The sequence below is a fragment of the Harmonia axyridis genome, chromosome 3 (genome assembly GCF_914767665.1).
Source record: "Harmonia axyridis chromosome 3, icHarAxyr1.1, whole genome shotgun sequence".
Classification (NCBI taxonomy): Eukaryota; Metazoa; Arthropoda; class Insecta; order Coleoptera; family Coccinellidae; genus Harmonia; species Harmonia axyridis.
Window position 1 is genome coordinate 34579897 of NC_059503.1, and position 19147 is coordinate 34599043.

At 33.1% G+C, this 19147-nt stretch overlaps 1 protein-coding gene and 1 long non-coding RNA gene across 3 annotated transcripts; one reads left to right on the forward strand and one right to left on the reverse strand.

Annotated features, from left to right (window-relative positions):
• Window positions 1-1475: 1475 nt before the first annotated feature.
• Window positions 1476-18481, reverse strand: LOC123676487 (acidic phospholipase A2 PA4). Of its 2 annotated transcripts, none has more exons than XM_045612390.1 (7): window positions 18307-18480; window positions 12227-12258; window positions 8140-8282; window positions 5048-5208; window positions 4556-4694; window positions 2078-2221; window positions 1476-1583 (listed from the first exon to the last, which is right to left on the reverse strand). In XM_045612390.1, exons 2-7 carry the CDS (start codon window positions 12230-12232, stop codon window positions 1490-1492), a joined length of 687 nt encoding a protein of 228 aa, XP_045468346.1. In that variant the 5' UTR covers window positions 12233-12258; window positions 18307-18480; the 3' UTR covers window positions 1476-1489. The 2 variants fall into 2 exon arrangements, with proteins under 2 accessions (XP_045468346.1, XP_045468345.1); XM_045612389.1 differs by lacking the exon at window positions 1476-1583 and adding an exon at window positions 1743-1969 and having other exon boundaries at window positions 18307-18481.
• On the forward strand, window positions 1656-1972 carry LOC123676488. The gene is made up of 2 exons (XR_006746949.1): window positions 1656-1791; window positions 1867-1972. It is a non-coding gene; the product is annotated as an uncharacterized LOC123676488 (long non-coding RNA).
• Window positions 18482-19147: the final 666 nt, after the last annotated feature.

A 19147-nucleotide genomic window follows, 5' to 3' on the forward strand; every position in this document is an offset into this window, starting at 1 on the left:
CATATCATTTGGACATCCGCCTACTGCATTTTGAGGTCTAAAATAATTCCAATCCCTACAACTCAGGCGTATTATCTGTTGATATTTTTTTCTCAAAAACCGAGAATTTTAGCAGAAACTTACAAGAGACCTTATTTGTTGGGAATGGATCAGTCTACCCGAAATTAATTTTCTTATTGTAATAGATGAATGAAGAAAAAGTTATTGCCAAACAAGTTGGTGAGGTGGCTTTTTATATCCCTTGGAAACTTAGAGGAACACAGTTTCGAATGCCTTCTCGCCTCCTCATTTTTCTGAAAGAAAAAATCGAAAACTACTTTTTGGGCGCCATCTTTGGGGGAAGCGGGAAGGGGCTCAAAAAAGGGGTTATATGGAGGACCCACCCTTTTTTTGACAAGGAATCACCCCCTTATTTTTTTCGCAACGATTCATAAACAACCTGTACATATTTATTTATATTTATTGAAACCATTGAAATACAGATAAGATATAACTCCTGAAGTTCAAAAAAAAAGATCGTTATAAAATTGTATCAAAGAAAAAGAAGACGCACTTCACGCTAAAACAGATGGTACCGTTTGTCGAAGAAATATCGACAAGCTTGATGAAGCGCAAAAATCTCGTGAAAAAATCTCGGGTAAGCCAACATGCCGACGCGCGACAGTAATATTTATGATTCGATTATGGCACGCTTGAACATGAACATAGCCATATATTTATTATTTCTTACCTTAAATAAGTTCCGTTGATCTCTTACAATTATTTTAGACTTAGTACGCATATTCTAGGGAAGGCTAGCAATATTTTAAATGTTTCCACAATTATTTCGCTGGGTGCTCCAATATTTTTTTCTTTTGATATATTTGGGCGCCTCTGCGGACCTTGCGCCCGTGGCAAGTGCCACCTTTGCCACGCCCTAGATACGGCACTGGTCAAGGATAATAATAATAAGAGATATGACTATTTATTTCTATTAATTCTGAAATACATGTAACCAATTCCGAATCACAATTTCCTATTTCTGAATTCCAAATTACCGAATTCCAATTTATATTTTCTGAAATTATTTTTTTCTTTCCTGAATTATATATTGCCATTACGAAATACAAATTACCGTTTCTGAACATAAAGTTCTTTTTCTGGATTTCCAATTCCCTATTCTCAATAACAACTCCTTACCTATTCTGAATTACAATTTCCATCTTCTGATATTCAATTTGCTTTTTTGAATTTTATTCTTTCTGAATTACAATTGGAAAACGTGTAGTAACTAGGTATAGATACAACAAAATTTTTATAATATTATCTATATATTATTCAAATGTTATCTTTATATTATTCAAATGTAGAATTACCTAAAAAATTCAACTACTGATAATATCACATTATTTTACGAGCTTCATTTTACATTGATCAATTTTAATTCTGTTGAAGATTTCGACACTTCAGTGATATGTTCTGCTATTCTAATTTTATCTAATTTTTTAATTCAGTTCTGGGGCATCATTGGTATGTATTTCTCTGAAGGTCTGAATTGCCATGCTCTGCAAACTTCTACTTTTTCATCATCTGTCAGCCCATACCTAGAAATAATTAAAATGAATGTAAGTAATATGGATATACAAGATATTAGTTCGTGAAAAAATTGAACGAAAAGATAACATAAAAATTAAAATACTCACCAGATAGATATATTAATTAACTAAATGAAAATGAGAAAATGCGAAAAGTAAACAACTTCATAAAAAATAAAAAAATAATAAAATTTTATTTACAAATATGAACAAAAAGGTAAGATTGGCACTAGAATATTCTTATATGTTTAAATATCACATCGAAAAATTTGGGTATTTTCTTTTTTTCCAGAAAAGAAAAAGCTTTGTATTGTTTAAAATCCACTGGAAATTTTGGTGATTTTGAATACTTCAATGGACAGTAATTGTTGTGGTTATTCCTCACACTATAAGGACTGCAAAAACAAAATGAAAAAAACATAAAATCAAAAATTTCTGGGAAATACAAAATATGACTATTTTTGAGATTTTGTAATTTCCATTTAGTATATGAAGATTCTTACCCATGAATAGCTGCACAAGGAGTACGTTCCTTAAAGCAGATTATTTGAATCACATTGAAAAATATTGCTCCAATCGTATTGGCAGTTTCGGAGTTGACATTTTGTAAGCATCTTCTGAATTTTGAGTCACAGTCGCAATGAGATCTGAAAAATTAAATTTTTAAATTTATGTTGGGAGGAAAATTGATGATTTTTCAGATGAATTGACACTAGGATGAACTACACTCTGATTTCTGTGATAGATAAATGATTTTTAGGTATGGTTCCCAGAAGGCCAAAAGAAAGTAAGAGTTACCTTCGTAGTATCTTTGTAGTTACCTTTGTGGTATCTTTGTTCATTCAGTTTCTTGGGAGAAATGGTGAACGAGTGGTTCGAAAAACACGAGAATTATTTTGATATTCGGTACTCCCTTTATATTTCACACTCATGATAATTTTATAGATCTTCATTATAAGGTAAGTAGGAGGTAAGGAGGTCTCATTAAAATATAATTGGATAACTCATGGGTGCAATAACAGTTTTTTATAATACAAGTGCAGAAAGCATTGATATGATATTCTTCCACGAGTTCAAGTAGCGAGTTTTTGAACGAACGAGTAGCAGAATGAGCCTTCTGTACAAGTGTAGAGTGTAATATACCTACATTATTTTTTATAATTCACTATATTTTATTGAAATTAGTTACATAAATATTGTTTGGTTATTTTTGCATTGGAAAATGTGGGTTGGCAGAACAGTATTCTGTTAAACAAATTTGATAGATAATCCGTTGCATGAGAGTTCCAAACATATAATATAATAATGAAAAATAACCATGAATACTGTGCGAATTTGCGATATTCTCACACGATTTAGCCACATAATCAGAGAAATTATTGGTTTTTATTGGTTTGACATTGGAGTCTAAGAATCCACTGATCGTTTATATTAACCCAAGCCTAACTCATACGTAAGTGCCACTTCCGAGTTCAGATTAACAATATATGTGAAGATGCCTTTTCAATCCTTTTTCTGAAGCCGATATCTACCTTATTTTTTTATTCAATTCGAAATGTTACCTTAGCAATCGATGTATTCGAATATTTCAGGAAGCTAATTCACTAAATGGTTTACTGGCGAAAATATGCTGATCTTTGATGGTACGCATTTAAAAAAAACTTCACCTCATCTTGCGCATAACCCACAGATTAAAACAAAAAGATAGACACTATTTTCGAATACGACATGTATTCAGGGGCGACGCCAGACATTTTGGCGCTCCGGAAAAATTAAATTATTTATCCGCCCTTCTTTGCCTTATTTATCTTAATTTTCTTCGAAAGAGCCTCTGTTATTCCTATCAGGTATTTTTTCATGTTCATATGAAACTTTTCTTTTTTAACTTAAAATCACCTTGTCAAATTTATCGAAGGACTTTTGGTCGATGTCATCAAATAATGTCCTGAATTGTTCAAAACTACGATGATGTATAGTACAATGACGACGTAGTTTTTGAAAGTGCATTTTATTACCTCTTTGTATTTTCATAACTATAGTTGAGAGTGCCTATTTGATTTGAAAAAAAAATGGTTCTTGGAAATTTTATTATTTTACTACTAATACCTACGTTGTGCCAAAAAGTAAAATATGTCTTGTTTTATTAACTGACTTTGCGCCCCTTCAATTTGGCGCCTCGGCAAAATGTCCGGTTTGCCGGTCATGGCGGCGGCCTTGACTGTATTATTTTGAACAGCCATACTCGTCCTTTTTTTCCTTGGGCCACATAATTGCTACTGGTCATTCTTGCGGGACGTAGTAATTTACCTACTTCCCTGACTTGTAAAACCGCGCATAATCACAACGCTCTTTTTAAAAAAGTTAAAAAGTTGTAACAAAGTAGTCTAAGTACTTTCCTTAGCTCTACTAGTTCCTATCTGTGTACCAAATTTCATCAAAATCGATTCTGTGCTTTAGGCGTCAAAGCATAACAGACTGGCATTCTTTCGCATTTGTAATATTAGTAGGAAAGTGGGGAATATGCGAAAATAAAACTATACAGGGTGTAAGGGAAACGCTCCCGAGTACGAAAACAGGGAATACTAATGACGATTTCAATAAAATTGGACCAATTTTTTTTTTTGCTCGCAATTTTTCATTTTGCTAGGTACCATGATTTTCAAACCCATTTATTATTCACGCAATAATGCCAATAAATGTTTCAAAAATCCAGAAACGGATTAGAAAAAAAATTGTGTTATAAAATTCAGCTAATTACAAATTGTATTCATATAGTAATATAACAATATTACTACGTAATCAGCTTAAAAACGTACCCATGTAAACGAAAACTACAAGAGCAAAAAATTTTGAAATAAGGCATTCTCGCCAAGAATACTAGATATAGGTAGATCCTTATTGTGTTCTGTGTGTACGCAATAAGAGTAAATGGGTGAATATTTATACCGTGATTTTTGCGTAATTTTCTAAATGTTTCTTACCTTGTGAATGGAGATTTATTACAAATCCCTCTTTCACAATCCCCTGGTTTCAAATATTTATCACAAAAATCATGCTCCCTACAGCAAACATCCTCCTTGGTGTGGTGTCCAATATCAGAGTAATTATCTGCTTTGTTCCCTAAAACAGAAAACATGAACGTGAATGAGTAATTTAGGGGCCTATTGCACCAAACTACTTGCAATTTTTTATTTTGAATTTTCTCAAATTTTCAAATCTGAAAATAATGCTATTGCACTACAATATGCGTTGAGCAAAGCTAAGGTTTGTAGCACTTAAGTAGTCTGCAGCTTTTTCTAAACTTTTTACTTTGCAATTTACAACTTTAGGAGTTTTTCGTGGAAAGTAATTTCTTTTGAAAGTGAAAAGTTGAAAAGTAGTTTCGGTCCTATTCTGTAATTAATGTGATTTGGAATCGGAGGAACTTGTTAAAATTTTTGTCATTTCTCGGCACAGTCATACTTACAACTTACCAGGTCCACACCATTTCGTGCCAGGGTAGATGAAGCCACCTTGGTGAGCTGAATGAACAAATTTGTCGTTGCAAATGGCCATAAGATTGGATATGGAATCGTCTGTCATCTGTCTTACACGTCTTTGATCAGATGCAAGTAATCTGGTTCGTATAACTCCTCTATAAACAAAATATAAAATTATTTTCTTCTACAACCAGGTGACAGTGAAGGAATTCAATTGATTAGATGAGTCGCTTCTTGACGAAACATACACCGAGGCACATGTTACAAACGTCAATAATAGAGGAAAACATATTTTCAGAAATATCGAAGTTAAAATATTTCAAGTCAGTTTTGAGATTTATAAATTTATGGGTTCTTGGAAATACGTAAACTGTATATTGCATATTATGATAAAGGACGTTTCCAATAAGAGGTTTCATTTTGAATAACCCGCTATCTGGGCAGCTATCATCTTTGACAAATAAAAACTACGCCATTACTAAGATGTCTAAAACACTGGTGTGCTCACTTACTCCCCAAAAACCTTGATTGAAGTAGCGCCTTTTGAAGCCTTCTTGGACTTTAATGGTATTGGTATTTCCGCAACGTTTCTTATGGCATCGCTCACGTCGTGAAACTTGGAACTTCTTTCTCTTTTGCAGTCAGGTTATTAGGCCTTTTACTGCTCAATCTCAAAATAATTCACCTCTGGTGAACTATTTTGGTGTGTTCTAGCAGGTGGCAATATGGCACTCAGAAGGTTTGTGTAATCATAACACAATCTGTGTGCCAGTAAGAGTTTGGCTTTAACTTACACTTCCTAGGGAAGTGCCATCTTCGGTCTTTTGTTTTTCCTACGGGCTTTTTCATCATAGTCTCAAGCCTTCCTTATAAGAGGGTTTGAGTAATTTTGCATTTTAATGAAGGTCTTCAAGCTTAGATCTTTTGGATGGTCGTCTATGAATGGTATTTGCAGGTCTTCATATATCTGTACGTTGCTGACAAACCATGGTGCATCTACTGCTCGTCTCAGGATCGTATTCTGTAAGAATTGAAGTCTCTACAGATGCGTCTTTGCTGCGTATCATCAAGCCTAGCAAGCTTAAGACATGACCAGCCGAATGGTGGAGTTCTGGAAAAGAAGCTTGTTGGAAAGAGACATTTTGCTGCCTTTACAAAATAGCGGTTGCAACGCTGCAGCTGCTGTCTTTCTCTTCGTCACAGCTGATGCAACGTGTTATTTCTAAGTGAGCATCTTGTCAAGTATCACTCCTAGATACTTGGCCTCGTTTTTCCATTCGATCCTCCTACCGAACATTACGACGTGTCCTTGGGGATCTTTTTTCTTTCGGCTGAAAAGTCTGTAGATAGCTTCTTGTAGGTACTTCGTTGCCATTTTGGGACACCAAGAACTGGCAAGAATGGCGGTGTCGTCTGCGTACAGTGCCATGGAGGACGTTTTTGGCATATCGGATACATATATTGTGAACAATATTGAAGACAGCAGTGATCCTTGCGGAACTCCGGCTGAAAGAGACCTCTCTGAAGACAATACTCCGTCAACTCTGGCTCTAAACTTGCGAGAATGCAGGTACGGAGCTTAAAATTGGACCATGGAGAGTGGTAAACCTGCCGCAATCAGTTTGTATAGCAGTCCTTTGTGCCATACTTTATCAAACGCTTTGGTTACATCCAAGAACACGGCCTCTGTGACTTGTTTGCGGTTATATCCATCCGTGATTTGTTCCATTACTCGGTGCACTTGTTGCACAGTGGAGTGTTGGCTTCGAAAACCGAACTGTTTCAATAGTAGGATCTTCTTTTCTTCCGTTATTGTCTTCAATTTTTCAGTATAACCGCTTCCGTAATCTTCTCTATGCACGAGATTAAACTGATCGGACCGTACTTCTGCGGAAATTTGGCATCTTTGCCGGTCTTATATGGATTGAAACCACATTGACTTTCTTCCATTCCTTCGGAAAGTACCTTAGTCGTAGCGTAGCATTGACTATATTCGTCACTGCTACTAAGGCTTTTCGAGGGAGGTTTCACAACGTCAAGTTAGTGATGCCGTCCGGCCCTGGTGTCGTTTTCACTTTACATAACATAATAGTGTTCTGGATTTCCTGAACGGTTGCGAAAGCCATAACTTCCGTTGATTCCTTTTTCAAGTCTCTTCTCAGTATGCGGTTGACGTCCTCAATGTGGTCCAAATCCACATAGTTGTACCTACAGTTGCATTGGCTTTAGAGGTTATCTGAGAAAGCTTCAGTCTATTCTTCTGGACTCTTTACCATTCCTTGTAAACCGTGAATCGGTGGGGTTGGTATAGCACCATCTTAAGAAAGAAAAGTGAAAAGGGACCCAAGCCGAGTCGAGTGCCAGAATTATTTTAAACGAAATCTTATCAGTGGACAAACTAGTATTTTAGACATCTTATGCTTTTATTACCACAATGAAATTGTTAAAATTCACTACAAAAATGCTGACAATTTTGCAGACACAGTTCGTTAAACTAAAGAATTTTTGGGTTGTCGTCAAGCATCTTTTTGGCCGGCAATAGTAGAATAAGTGGAAAAGTATGAGCTGTTGGGACAAAGTAAGTGATGTGAAGAATCTAAACCCTGTGTTAACTTAAGAACAACTGAGATTATTGCTGCTGTAGACTCAAGAGTTGACGAAAAAGATTCCAAGAATTGTATTTGAAAAGCCTTTATATCCTCAACATGTCACTGGTTGGTGCAGTTTTTATGCTGGTGGTGTGATTGGACTTATTCGAAAAGGAGACTAGAGCAAATGTTACGGTGAATGAATTGTGCTACCGAGCTATGATTAATGATTTTTCATGGCCCAATTCAAGTTGGATGATATTGATGTGAACGACGTTTATTTTCAGCAAGAAGCTAGAACGTGTATGAAGGAAACTATAAACAATTCTATCCTTGATCTTTTATGCTTTTGCAGATGTATGTGCATACCCAGACGTGAAACTGTATGTATGCTCAACAGGAAAAAATTAAAATGGAAACCATATATTTGAATACTAATTTCAAGTTATCCTTCATTTGGGAGGAATATCTAATAAAGATAAGATGAGTTCTACTTACCTATCTGTGTGAACACGACAAAATGGCGGCCTTGAAGTGATTTCAATCATGTTAGACATAGAATTGTCGGCAATTAGAACGCTGCTTCCATGTATTTGTGTTAGGATAGATGTAATGATGAAACTAATCCAGATAAGAAGTTCCTGGAAATGAAGAAAAAAAAAAGAAATAATAATTGGAAAATCAACATCTATAGGGGAGGTGTCAAAAGTTCGTTTTGAATTTTAGAGATTGTTTTCTTCGTGGGAGGATATCAGTCATGTTCTGGGGGGGGGGGGGGCTTATACCTCCGGGCATCCCCTTGGATTCAACACTGATAATATATCAGTATAGTAATGTTATCAACAATATAATAGATGAAATAGTGTTAACTACTGAATTTTAAATCCTCACCTCCTTGATGTTGTATTTATCAATGGGGTAAAGGTCTATGTTAATGAATATAATTCTCACATAATTCTCACATAATTCTCACATAATTTTTAAACTTATTGAGTGTTTTACTTTTTTATATTATCTGGTAGTTGGTTGAAAAATTTTATTGCGGCATATTATAGGTGTTTTTTTTTATTTGACCAATCTATGTTTGTGATAAGTATATTAGTATATCTAGTGCTATAATTATGTGTGGAACTACTATAGGTACTTGCATACCAAGAAATTTTCAGGTTTGATTCTCAAATTTTACAGTTGTATTTGAGATGGTGAGGTATTTTTTTATGTGGTAGTTTTTTCCTGACTCAAAAGAAGACTGTTTTTTCAATAAATCAGCTTCTGATTTAATCATACGAAGTACTGGCTCCATTTATTTTTTGGGTAGGTAGGTCCAGCAACCAACAAATTTGTATCTACTGCATCATAATTGGTGAGAAGGCTTGAATCGGACATCAATGCTTGTTCCATCTCATTTATGAACAAACTAGGGCCCAAAATATGCTTCCCTGAGGTACACCGGTATAAATGACTTTCATTTTTGATTTCGTAGGTTTTCCGTTTTTCATAACCTCAACTTTCTGCTTTCTGCTATTCAGATATGATTCGAACTATCTCAATGCAGTTCCCCTGATTACGTATGCTTCGATTTTGGGCCACAAAAATGGATGATTCAGACAGTAAAAGGCGTTTGATAGATTCAAGATCTATCTCGTTTTCGAACGTTTGATTATATTTATATATTGAATAGTACCTAGGTGTTATTACCGAACACCTTTTTATATCTCTATTTTATTATCATTCAGTAAATTGTTCATCAATAGAAAATTAATTAGACGGTTACACATTGCAATTTCGAAAAACATTGAGAATCTTGGTTATATACCTACACTGATGTTTTTTAGTTTCAAAACGACTCGCGATCACCTTCTTAATGAATTAGATATTCTCACTGAAATCAAATAGAGAAAAAATATTCCTTGTATAAAAGGTTTTTAACTTGATGAAGTGGAATAGAGATTCAGATAGTAGAGTGACATAATAAATGTATGCAGGAATGCAGGTATGTTTTTGGTATATTATTTTCATAAATGAATATTTGAAACCGTTCGAGAAAAAATAAAAGTTTACGTTTTGACTTATATAAAATGCAGAAATCGAATGAAGAGAATCTGTCCGTCCACCGTCCATAGAATATTTCGGAACCTAAGAGAATTATACACATGAAATTTGGTACAAAAATCAGTTGTGATAACGTATTGATCCTCCTAGCATGTGATATCGATGTAAAATTTTCATGACAAAAAATAGGACTCAAATTTTGAAGAAATTCATATTTACTACGGACAATCATGACATTTCAAACCTGTAATGCTAAAGTTTCAGGAGAAATAGCTCTACCTATTGGGAAAATAAAATACCAGTAAATACCATAAATTTAAAAATACCAGTTCACTTTGAATTTTTCGTTTTATAATGTTTTTTTGTAGATACTGTAGTAGATACTGAATCCTGAATCCTCATAAGAAATACTCCATATTTGTCTATTTAAACGTTTTCGTAACACCAGTATTGACTGAGATAGCTATTGAGTAAAATATTAACAATCACCTTGTATATATATATCTATCGTAATTCTTCACCGTATATTCATCGTATCATCAGTAGTAGATCGTATAAAAAGTGTATGATACACATTATAAAAACATCAAACATTGTTGAATATTCCATATATCCAAAAAAAAATATACCAATATTTCCTCAATATTATCCTTGATTTTGAACAACGTGATTTCGTCCCAACACTTAAATGAGTGAAATGAAATCTAAATTGTTTGAAACCGGCAATTCAAACATCGAAATATTTTGCAATCATGTTAACAATAATAATATAAAAAACGGAATATGAGTCGTCGAGAGATACAGCGTGGCGTGAACTAGGTCAAGTTTGTCCAAATAAACGGTTGGACCTGTTCTCCTCTTTATTACGATAGGCATAAGTTGAAGCTCAATAGGTTTCAATTAAATGCCATGGCATTTCATATATGTACAAGGTGAAGTTGCGAAAATAAGTGAAGAATTATTCCGATTTGTCTCTACAGGGTGAAACAAAGGGAGAACCAAGTTACCTCATCCCAAAGTTGATAGTTCCGTAAATGTAGGAAAACGTTATAATTTCAATTAGTTTTGTTAACCTATTTCAATGCAATAATCTTGTACATTTGAAGAGCTTCGATTTTAAGTTGATGAATATGTTGAATCTTGGGAATTTTTTTCTTACCAATCTATGAATACAAAAGAGGATCTAATGACTGCACCAAATTGAATTATTCTTTTTTTGTTGTATTCATTACTGTCATGATGAGGTTTATACCAAAAAATATCTTCGAAAAAATTTTTCGAAAAGAAAAGAGGCGTTCCTTTTTCATCCGATTGAGCGAACAATCATGGATTATAATTTGACACTGCCTGATAGAACGTGCGGACTCGGGGCGTGCAGAGTATAATTTGACACTTTGAAGGATGAATTTTGGGTTGCCTGACAGAACGTGCGGACTCCGGGACCAGCAGCTAGTATATAATAAAATTTAGTTCATTCAATTATTTCAGTTAATGACCTTAAAAAATCGGGGAACGCAGTGACTTGGCTTCAGACGCTTTTGAGGAGTCATTATACATTCATCTGAATGCAAATATTCATCCCATCAACTTGACTTATCCCTCTTTTCAAAATTCTATAAATGTGAAAATTGCGAAGAAATGACTAGTGACCTAGCGCCCAGTTCAGGGAACGAGCGCTCAAAAAAAAAAAAAAAATCGGGGAGAGCTCTTGAACAATGGTTCATTTATGCGATTTTCCGGTTCTTCTTCTTTATGTGCCGTCTCCTTTAAGAAGGTTGGCTATCATCATGGCGATTTTTTTTTTTCCGGTTACACTAGATCAATCTATAAAATTTTATATATTTTTCTAAACTTTATTACCTGTTCCTTCTTGGTGTTAAATAAATAAAATCATATGCCTATAAAAATGAGAATCATGATTTAGGTACATATAAAACTATAAGTTTCTGTAATTGTCACAATTAAATCTACATCCTCTTGTCTTTCTCAGCGGTTTTAAATCATCGACCACCGTGATTGTCATTAGTGTTAATTTACTTTTCGGTATGAGTGTCACTACCTAGTTCCTATATTGAACATTTTTGTGGAAACTTGATACAATCTAGTTTAACTTATTCGAAATATCTTAAAATGAAAGTATGTCAATGGATATTATATCGAATCCAATAACACTTATATTTGTTGAATAGTAATTGCGTTGAAAGTAATTACTCGTAAAACATGAAAATTCAACACTGAAGGCTCCTCCTAAGCAATATTAGGTCTATGGTGTTTTGATTTTCTCAAATCTTATGTTTTTTTGTGTCGCTGGATATGAATTTGGAGTTTGCAGGCAGAAATTTGTCCCGCAAAAGGCCAGATTGGATATTTTCTCTCCTTTCTTGATATACGAAATATGAATTGGAAGGTGTTGGCCAAAACTTTTGTTACTTAGGTATACCTACTTTTTGAATTGTCTGTTTGAATTATGTGATTTTGAAATTTAAACTAAACCGATCTGATTTAAGCTCAAACAATTTAAATACATACTTACAAGCATACTTGATTTGCCAGCGACAAATGGATCTGAAAAAAAAAAAAAATAAGTATCATGTATTTAATGAAGAACATCGATATTATATAAGATCTTTATAATTAGGTGCAAACAAGCCTAGTAAGTATAGTGTTTCGCAAAATAATTATTCTAGTTTGTTTTATGAAATTATTTTCGAAAATGAACCGCTTTGAGATTTTTACGTCGTGGACGATCTATCTCAAAAAGGTTTTTCAGAAATATTTGTGATACGTTCATGAAATTCGGCTTAAAAACGTTGATTTTGTGAGGAATTCTTAGTCATTGAAATATATCTATTACATTAAGTCTAAGTCATTTACAAGGCAGATATAATGAAATTAGGCTTTTCAATGAATTATGAGATTTAAATGAAATATTGGCCATATAAACCACCTTAATGTGCAATTTACAATTACAATTTTCACACTTTGATTCATTTTTTCTCTTTCAATGTAATATATCTCGAAACGTGATGAAACAAAAAAATATTATAAATGTGATTAGATCCGAAATTCGAAGAAAAGTTTCAAAAATTCATAGTTCCGAATCTGCAGTGAAAATATGATGTGGAATCATCAGTAGCAATACATTTCTTTAATTTCATAATTGAGTGTTGTTAATTTTCTGCGTAGTAAATTTGTGTTTTAAAAATACATATATCGTGTTCTAAAGCTACGAGTAGAAATTAAGTGAATTGAACGATTTTGTGCCAAATTTTATGTTTAGGTATAGTTCTCATAGTTTTCGAGAAAAGCTCCAGACGGTGGACGGATTTTTTTTTCGATTTATGGATTCTATAAATTCTAAAACGTTAACTGTTAAAATTTTGGGGGATGGGATTATTTTTTTTTCCTCTACCGATTCCAAAATTAATGACGTCCTTGGAGATAATGGAGTTGTATATAGGTAGGTATCAAGGATTATATTATGGAATATTATGGAACGAATTCATTTCGTTTTTAATGTAGATTACGTCATTAGAAGCATAGAAAATTCAAACAGAATATGTAAAAAAACATACTGAATATTTTCAATGATATTATGATTAATGACATATGTTTTCTGATTTTTAACTGATTCAAAAAAACAAATTCACGCGGTAATCGGTATACCCATACCCTGTATAATAAACACGAAAGTTCCCATTTAGAATTTTAAAGTTGACCCTCTCCCCAAACAAGGGTGAAGAGGAAATGGAAGAGGTTGAAAAATAAGTGGACTTTCCCCTCATCAACTTTTTATTCGAATCATTTTTCATTTTTCGAGATTTTTAACTGTTAAAAAAGAACACACGATATATAGGTACCCTTTATAATAAACGCGAAAGTTTCCATTTAGAATCTTAAAGTTGACCCCCTCCCCAATCAAGGATGAAAAGGAAATGGAAGAGGCTATAGAATAAGTGGACTTTCACTTCATTAACTTTTTATTCGAATCATTTTTCCATTTTTGACTGATTCAAAATAAATAATATAATAAACGCGAAAATTCCTATTTGGAATTTTCAAATTGACCCCCTCCCCAAATAAGGGTGAAAAGGAAATAAAAGAAGTTGTAGAATAAATGGACTTCCCCTTCATCAACTTTTCATTCGAATCATTTTTCAATTTTTTGAGATTTGACTGTTTCAAAAAAAAAAAACACGGTATACAAACTGTATAATGAACGCGACTAAACAATATGATTAAGTCGGAATCCTGATGTTTCATAAATCGATTAACGATTTAGAAACATCGTTCTGGTAACCGTGTAAAATGCATCCTAATAAAACGCTAAAACGATTACTCCTGTACAGATTGAACCATGGAATGAACGCAGTAATCGTTTCCTTGACTGATTAAAGAATTTATTGTTATATGAGGCAACGATTCACTTTATCCGTTTTAAATATCTAACGGCAATGCAATAAACAGTCTGTTCCTGAAGCAACAATGGCGGAGGAAATTTGGTGAGAATTGTAATTATTCAGACTGTTGGAAATCGTTGATTAATATCTCCTTGATTTGGATTGATTGATTACTGCAGTTCCTCATGAAATATTTTGATATAGTTCCATTGGAAAATTAATTTATAATAGTATACACACCGGCAAATTTTAGTTCATTTTCTCTTGAACCCTTTGACCGATTTATTTATTATTTTTTAAATGTAGCGTGCTCCCTCGGGAACATAACTGTTCAGAAGCCGTTCTCATTAACTTCCTTTTTTGTTATATATGAACAAAAAAAAAAAGTAAGGTTTCATTCAGAGCAGCTCTAGTGGTGATTCGTTAATATAGACGAAAATATTTATGAATACTGGGATTTATTTTTATTTTTTTAACATAAACTGGATTCCTAACAGGAATAACTCAATTACAAGGGTTTAACAAAAAAAAAAAAATTTTCAATTGATTATGAACATAACTATCAGACAAAAAACTAATAATAATATCAAGTTGATTGCTATTTTACCATGAAATCAAGATCAACAATTTGTTTTATATTTTCTGTTTCGATTTCAAAAAACGGTGGAATTTGCATGATATTACATTGTTTAAGCAAGAAGCGTATTGCCCCTCGACTACAGCCCTATAACTCATATTTTTTTTCAAAAACTCGATTCCATACTGAAGATCAATTTTCCGGCTTTAAAATGAAAATGTGGAAAATTGCTCATCAGACCCGTCAAGGGGGAACAACTTTTCCGCTCTTCGCATCCCCGTAACATGCAACCCCCTAACGGGATTAAGAGCAACCCCTTTATTCTGAATAAGGATGAGGGGTGTTGCGATACCTCATTTTGACGATCTTATTGAATATTATCTGATCCTGAAATGTTGCTTCAAAATTTCGATCGATAACGAAATGACAGGTAAAACAGTGGAAGAGTACTTACTACTAAATAACTTTGAAATGTGTCGGATACGAATAATATGCTCGAGATAAATTCCACATTACCACTTTCACTATTTTCGCTGTTTTTTCATTATCGATGGATATTTTGAAGCAAAATTTTAGGGTCACATAGTACTCGATACTCTCTTCAAAATTAGTTATCGCAACATCCCTCATCCCTATTCAAAATAAAAGAATTGTGCTCACCCCCGTCAGGGGGTTGAAGTTACAGGGATGAAAAAAGCGGAAAAGTTGTCCCCCCCTGGAATCAGAAATTGAAACATTTTCATTTTGATGTCGGAAATTCTATGTATTAAGTTTTCGTTCGATCACCTAGTATACTAGAAAGTGTCAGTTGCAATGTCCCCTCATAACTGTAGATAAGACATATTTTTACTTGTTTGATATTCCAATTAATAAATTAACTTAAGAATGGCGATGAACCAAAACCGAAATGAAGCTTGTCAGAATTGAAATTAAGTGATGAGAATGGAGTTGAAACCTTCTCCAGAAATGGAGATAGGAGATAGTGTCTGAGGAATATTATCTGAGTGCCATACGTGTGTTGACAGATAAACCAGATATGTGAAAAGAGCAGTCATGGATTTTACACTACGATAAAACAACACGAGTGAGTTTCTGTAGAAGAAATTCGACAAATCTTTTCGAACACCACCATATTCCGTTGATATGACTCCTACAGACTTTTTATTTTTCCAAATTTATTTACGTGAAGTTAGGAGCTCTTGGTGGTCAGAAACTTCCGACTTCATATCAGTAATTTTCCTGAGTTTTTCTGACCAAAGTGAGGAGAACGACCTCCATAATAATACTAATATAATGAATGAGTTCATTTCAAAAAATAAAGAATTTACATCACAGAGATAAATTATAATACAACCTGTTTGTAACTTCGAATTAAAAATAATTCTTATTACGGTTCCATGAGGATGAAGTGAAATAAAACATAAATCAACCAATAGTAAGTAATTGAATATTTCCACCGATTTTTCTTTAAAAAAACCTAATTATCAGCTTCTGAGAGATTAATTGAATCTATAGAATATTCTTAAATTTCTACTGTTGAAGTTGAGCTAGCAGATGCTAGTTTTCTCTTTCAATATCTATTACACAGTTAAGCGCATGAAGCGGTTCGTTAGCCTATCAAACTTTTTTCTTCGATGGAAAAGCGAAATGGCCATAAAACTCGTAAAGCTGGTAGACTCATTTCATTCCAGTTTTTCATTTTAGATGAATTCTCAACCTCATGTCATGAAATCTTTCTGTGATGTGATAGTGCAGTTTTACTTGTTTCACACTTAAACCAATGTTTTATTCATCGAATTGGCCAATCTTAGGTCTTAATGAAAGATTGAATTACAGAATCTTGAAGGATTCTTGAAAAATTGGATACATGAACCTTGAAGTATGTAGGTTTGTTTAGATTGTTTGTATGGAATGTTTTTCAACTTTGATGTGAAACTACCTAGAATTTGCATATATTTGAATGGCATATAGTGCAGGTACTGCTACTACATGAGAGGCTTTCGGTTTAATTTATGGTCATAGGTGATTTATTCGATTACAGAAATGACACTTATGGTCGATTTCGACAAGATTTAAACTTATGTTTACGTTGAACTTGACGTTGATTGGTGTTGGTAAATATTACGTATTACATCATGTGTCTTAGGATGATCTCAAAAAGGGCTTGAAATGAATAAAATTGAATAAAATATTCAAAGCATTCCAAGAAAAATAATTCGTGACATCCTAGCCACTTTTTTTGAATGACTATTTTCTCAAGTGAGCATCAAGTAAAAAAAAATCAATAAGAGCTAAAAACATTTTTGAGTGAAATATACAGGGTATATAAGGACATAAATAGCGACATTCTTTTTTTTATATGACAGTTTCTTCAAATATTAGGCAGAATATAAAAATGCAATTGTATATATTCCGTTTGTATCAAATATCCAAATTGATCACCGAAAAAAATTTAAGATGAAGACTGACGAACATCCTCTTATCGAAAAAGGGGACAAATGCTAAAAAATTTTCGGTTCTTTTTGATATAGAAAAAAAAAACTCTTGTTGGTGTGAATCCAACTCGAAAGATCAGTAAGAACATCCTCGAAGAAATAAGGTCCACAATTCCTTCTGAAAAATTTACTGGACTAATTTTTGAGAGATTTATGTATTTAATTTTGGTTTATCAATGAAAGTACATATTTTTAAAGAGCTTTCAGATAAAATAAAATAATTTTAGATTGTGAATTTTTCAATTTTTTCTATCGAGTCCAAAAATATTTGTGCTGACCTTGGTTTTGTGTTTTATGAAAATATAGAGGATTGGGGAATATTATTTATTGATGCATTAATTTTAATTTTTAATTATTATAATACTAAAACTCAGATAATATTTTTAACGCACCTGATAATAACAGTTAATTTGAAAATTGTATTAGTAGTTAGATATTTGCTCGGTTGAAACTAGAAACTCGAGAGAATATAATTCTTCCAGTTTGAAAAGCCGATAATGAATATTCTATGAAAGAGAATTGGATAATGATGTCTAAAAAATGCAATAAACTTTATATGTAAAAGAAAAAGTAATCTACTATTATCTCCTTTTACTCACACTCCTTCTATCTAACAAACACCACTTTTTTCTTGTTGTGAGTAATTCTATTAACATGAACACACATTTCTCAAATTAAATATTTGATCGCAATCATTAGTTTAATCATTTGATTTAATTTAATTTGATGCAGATATTTGTGATTGTAAGATTTTGAACCATTATTTTGTTATTTCCAAGTTTTTGAGCCCTGAATGATATATTTCATTTTTATTTCACAATTTTTAAAATACCTAATAAAAATTTCACTCTGGTAAGATCAAGTTCAAATATCATTAAGGCGTACCTATTTATGTATTTGACTATCGACTCATCTGCTTTTTCAATGCGTAGATATATTGAACTCGAAATAGATTTTTCACATTAACATTGGAAAAATAATTAATAATTAAAAATATATCAATTCTACCTAAAGCAGCTCTGGAATAATGAATACCGGTAAAATAAACTCAACAACAGACTAATTGTTATTAGTAAAACTCATCTGAATATAATTGCAAACGCAACAGAATGAATAATTTAAAGTATTCTAATCTACGTACCTTTTAAGACTGAAACATTAAAACCTCAATTTTTTTTATTAAACAAATCGCGAAAAAACTCTCATAATTCGCGTTATCTATTGTTTAACTCACGCTATCGTTCTTCTCGAAGATTGCGTGTTGAACCGAAGAACTGATAACATTGAACTGATTGTAGTAACACCCCCTCTTGAGATTCTTCTGTTCTCTTTCCAGAAAATTCAATGTCAGTGACGTCAGACGTGCATCGATTTGTTTTGGACGTTTTCCGGGCTAAGCTCTATCTGCTTCGCTTTTTTCCTAGGTCATCATACAATGAGGTGTAGGTATACAGGGTACGTCATATCCTACTTCCTAAGCTCATATATTGCCTGATTCAAAGTTTAGTCGACAAATTGTATTAAAGGATTATTTGTTCTTTTCAAGTTGATATGTAAACAAAATATGCTTTTTTTCCATAATAGATATACAGAGTGATCCCTTTTATAGAAATAGTGCAGCAATAATTTCAATTCGAGATATTGTTGGCGTACCTAACTGTGGAATATTTTTAATAATTGTTGGAAATGCTTACCATTTAAACATATTCATTCAATTCTCTACATCTTCTTTTTATACAGGGTGGGAAATGGAAATACTCAAATGACGAAAAGAGGTCACCGTGGTGGTTCAGGATAGGAAACAGGCCAATTGAAAAGTCCTGGGTCTACCATAGTAAAACACATTTTTTTGGCAAAATTCGATTTTATTATTCAACATAGTTGCCTTCGAGGGCGAGACAGCGATTATAGCGTTCTTCCAACTTTTCGATATCATTTTTGTAGTACAATTTGTCGTTCGTGTCAAAATAGGCCTCAGTTTC

Coding starts and splice junctions, on each gene's coding strand:
- LOC123676487 (XM_045612389.1), bottom strand. Junction 5,209..8,139: donor TGTCGTGTTCACACAGATAG/GTAAGTAGAACT, acceptor TTTTGTTTATAG/AGGAGTTATACGAACCAGAT. Junction 4,695..5,047: donor CACGAAATGGTGTGGACCTG/GTAAGTTGTAAG, acceptor TTTCTGTTTTAG/GGAACAAAGCAGATAATTAC.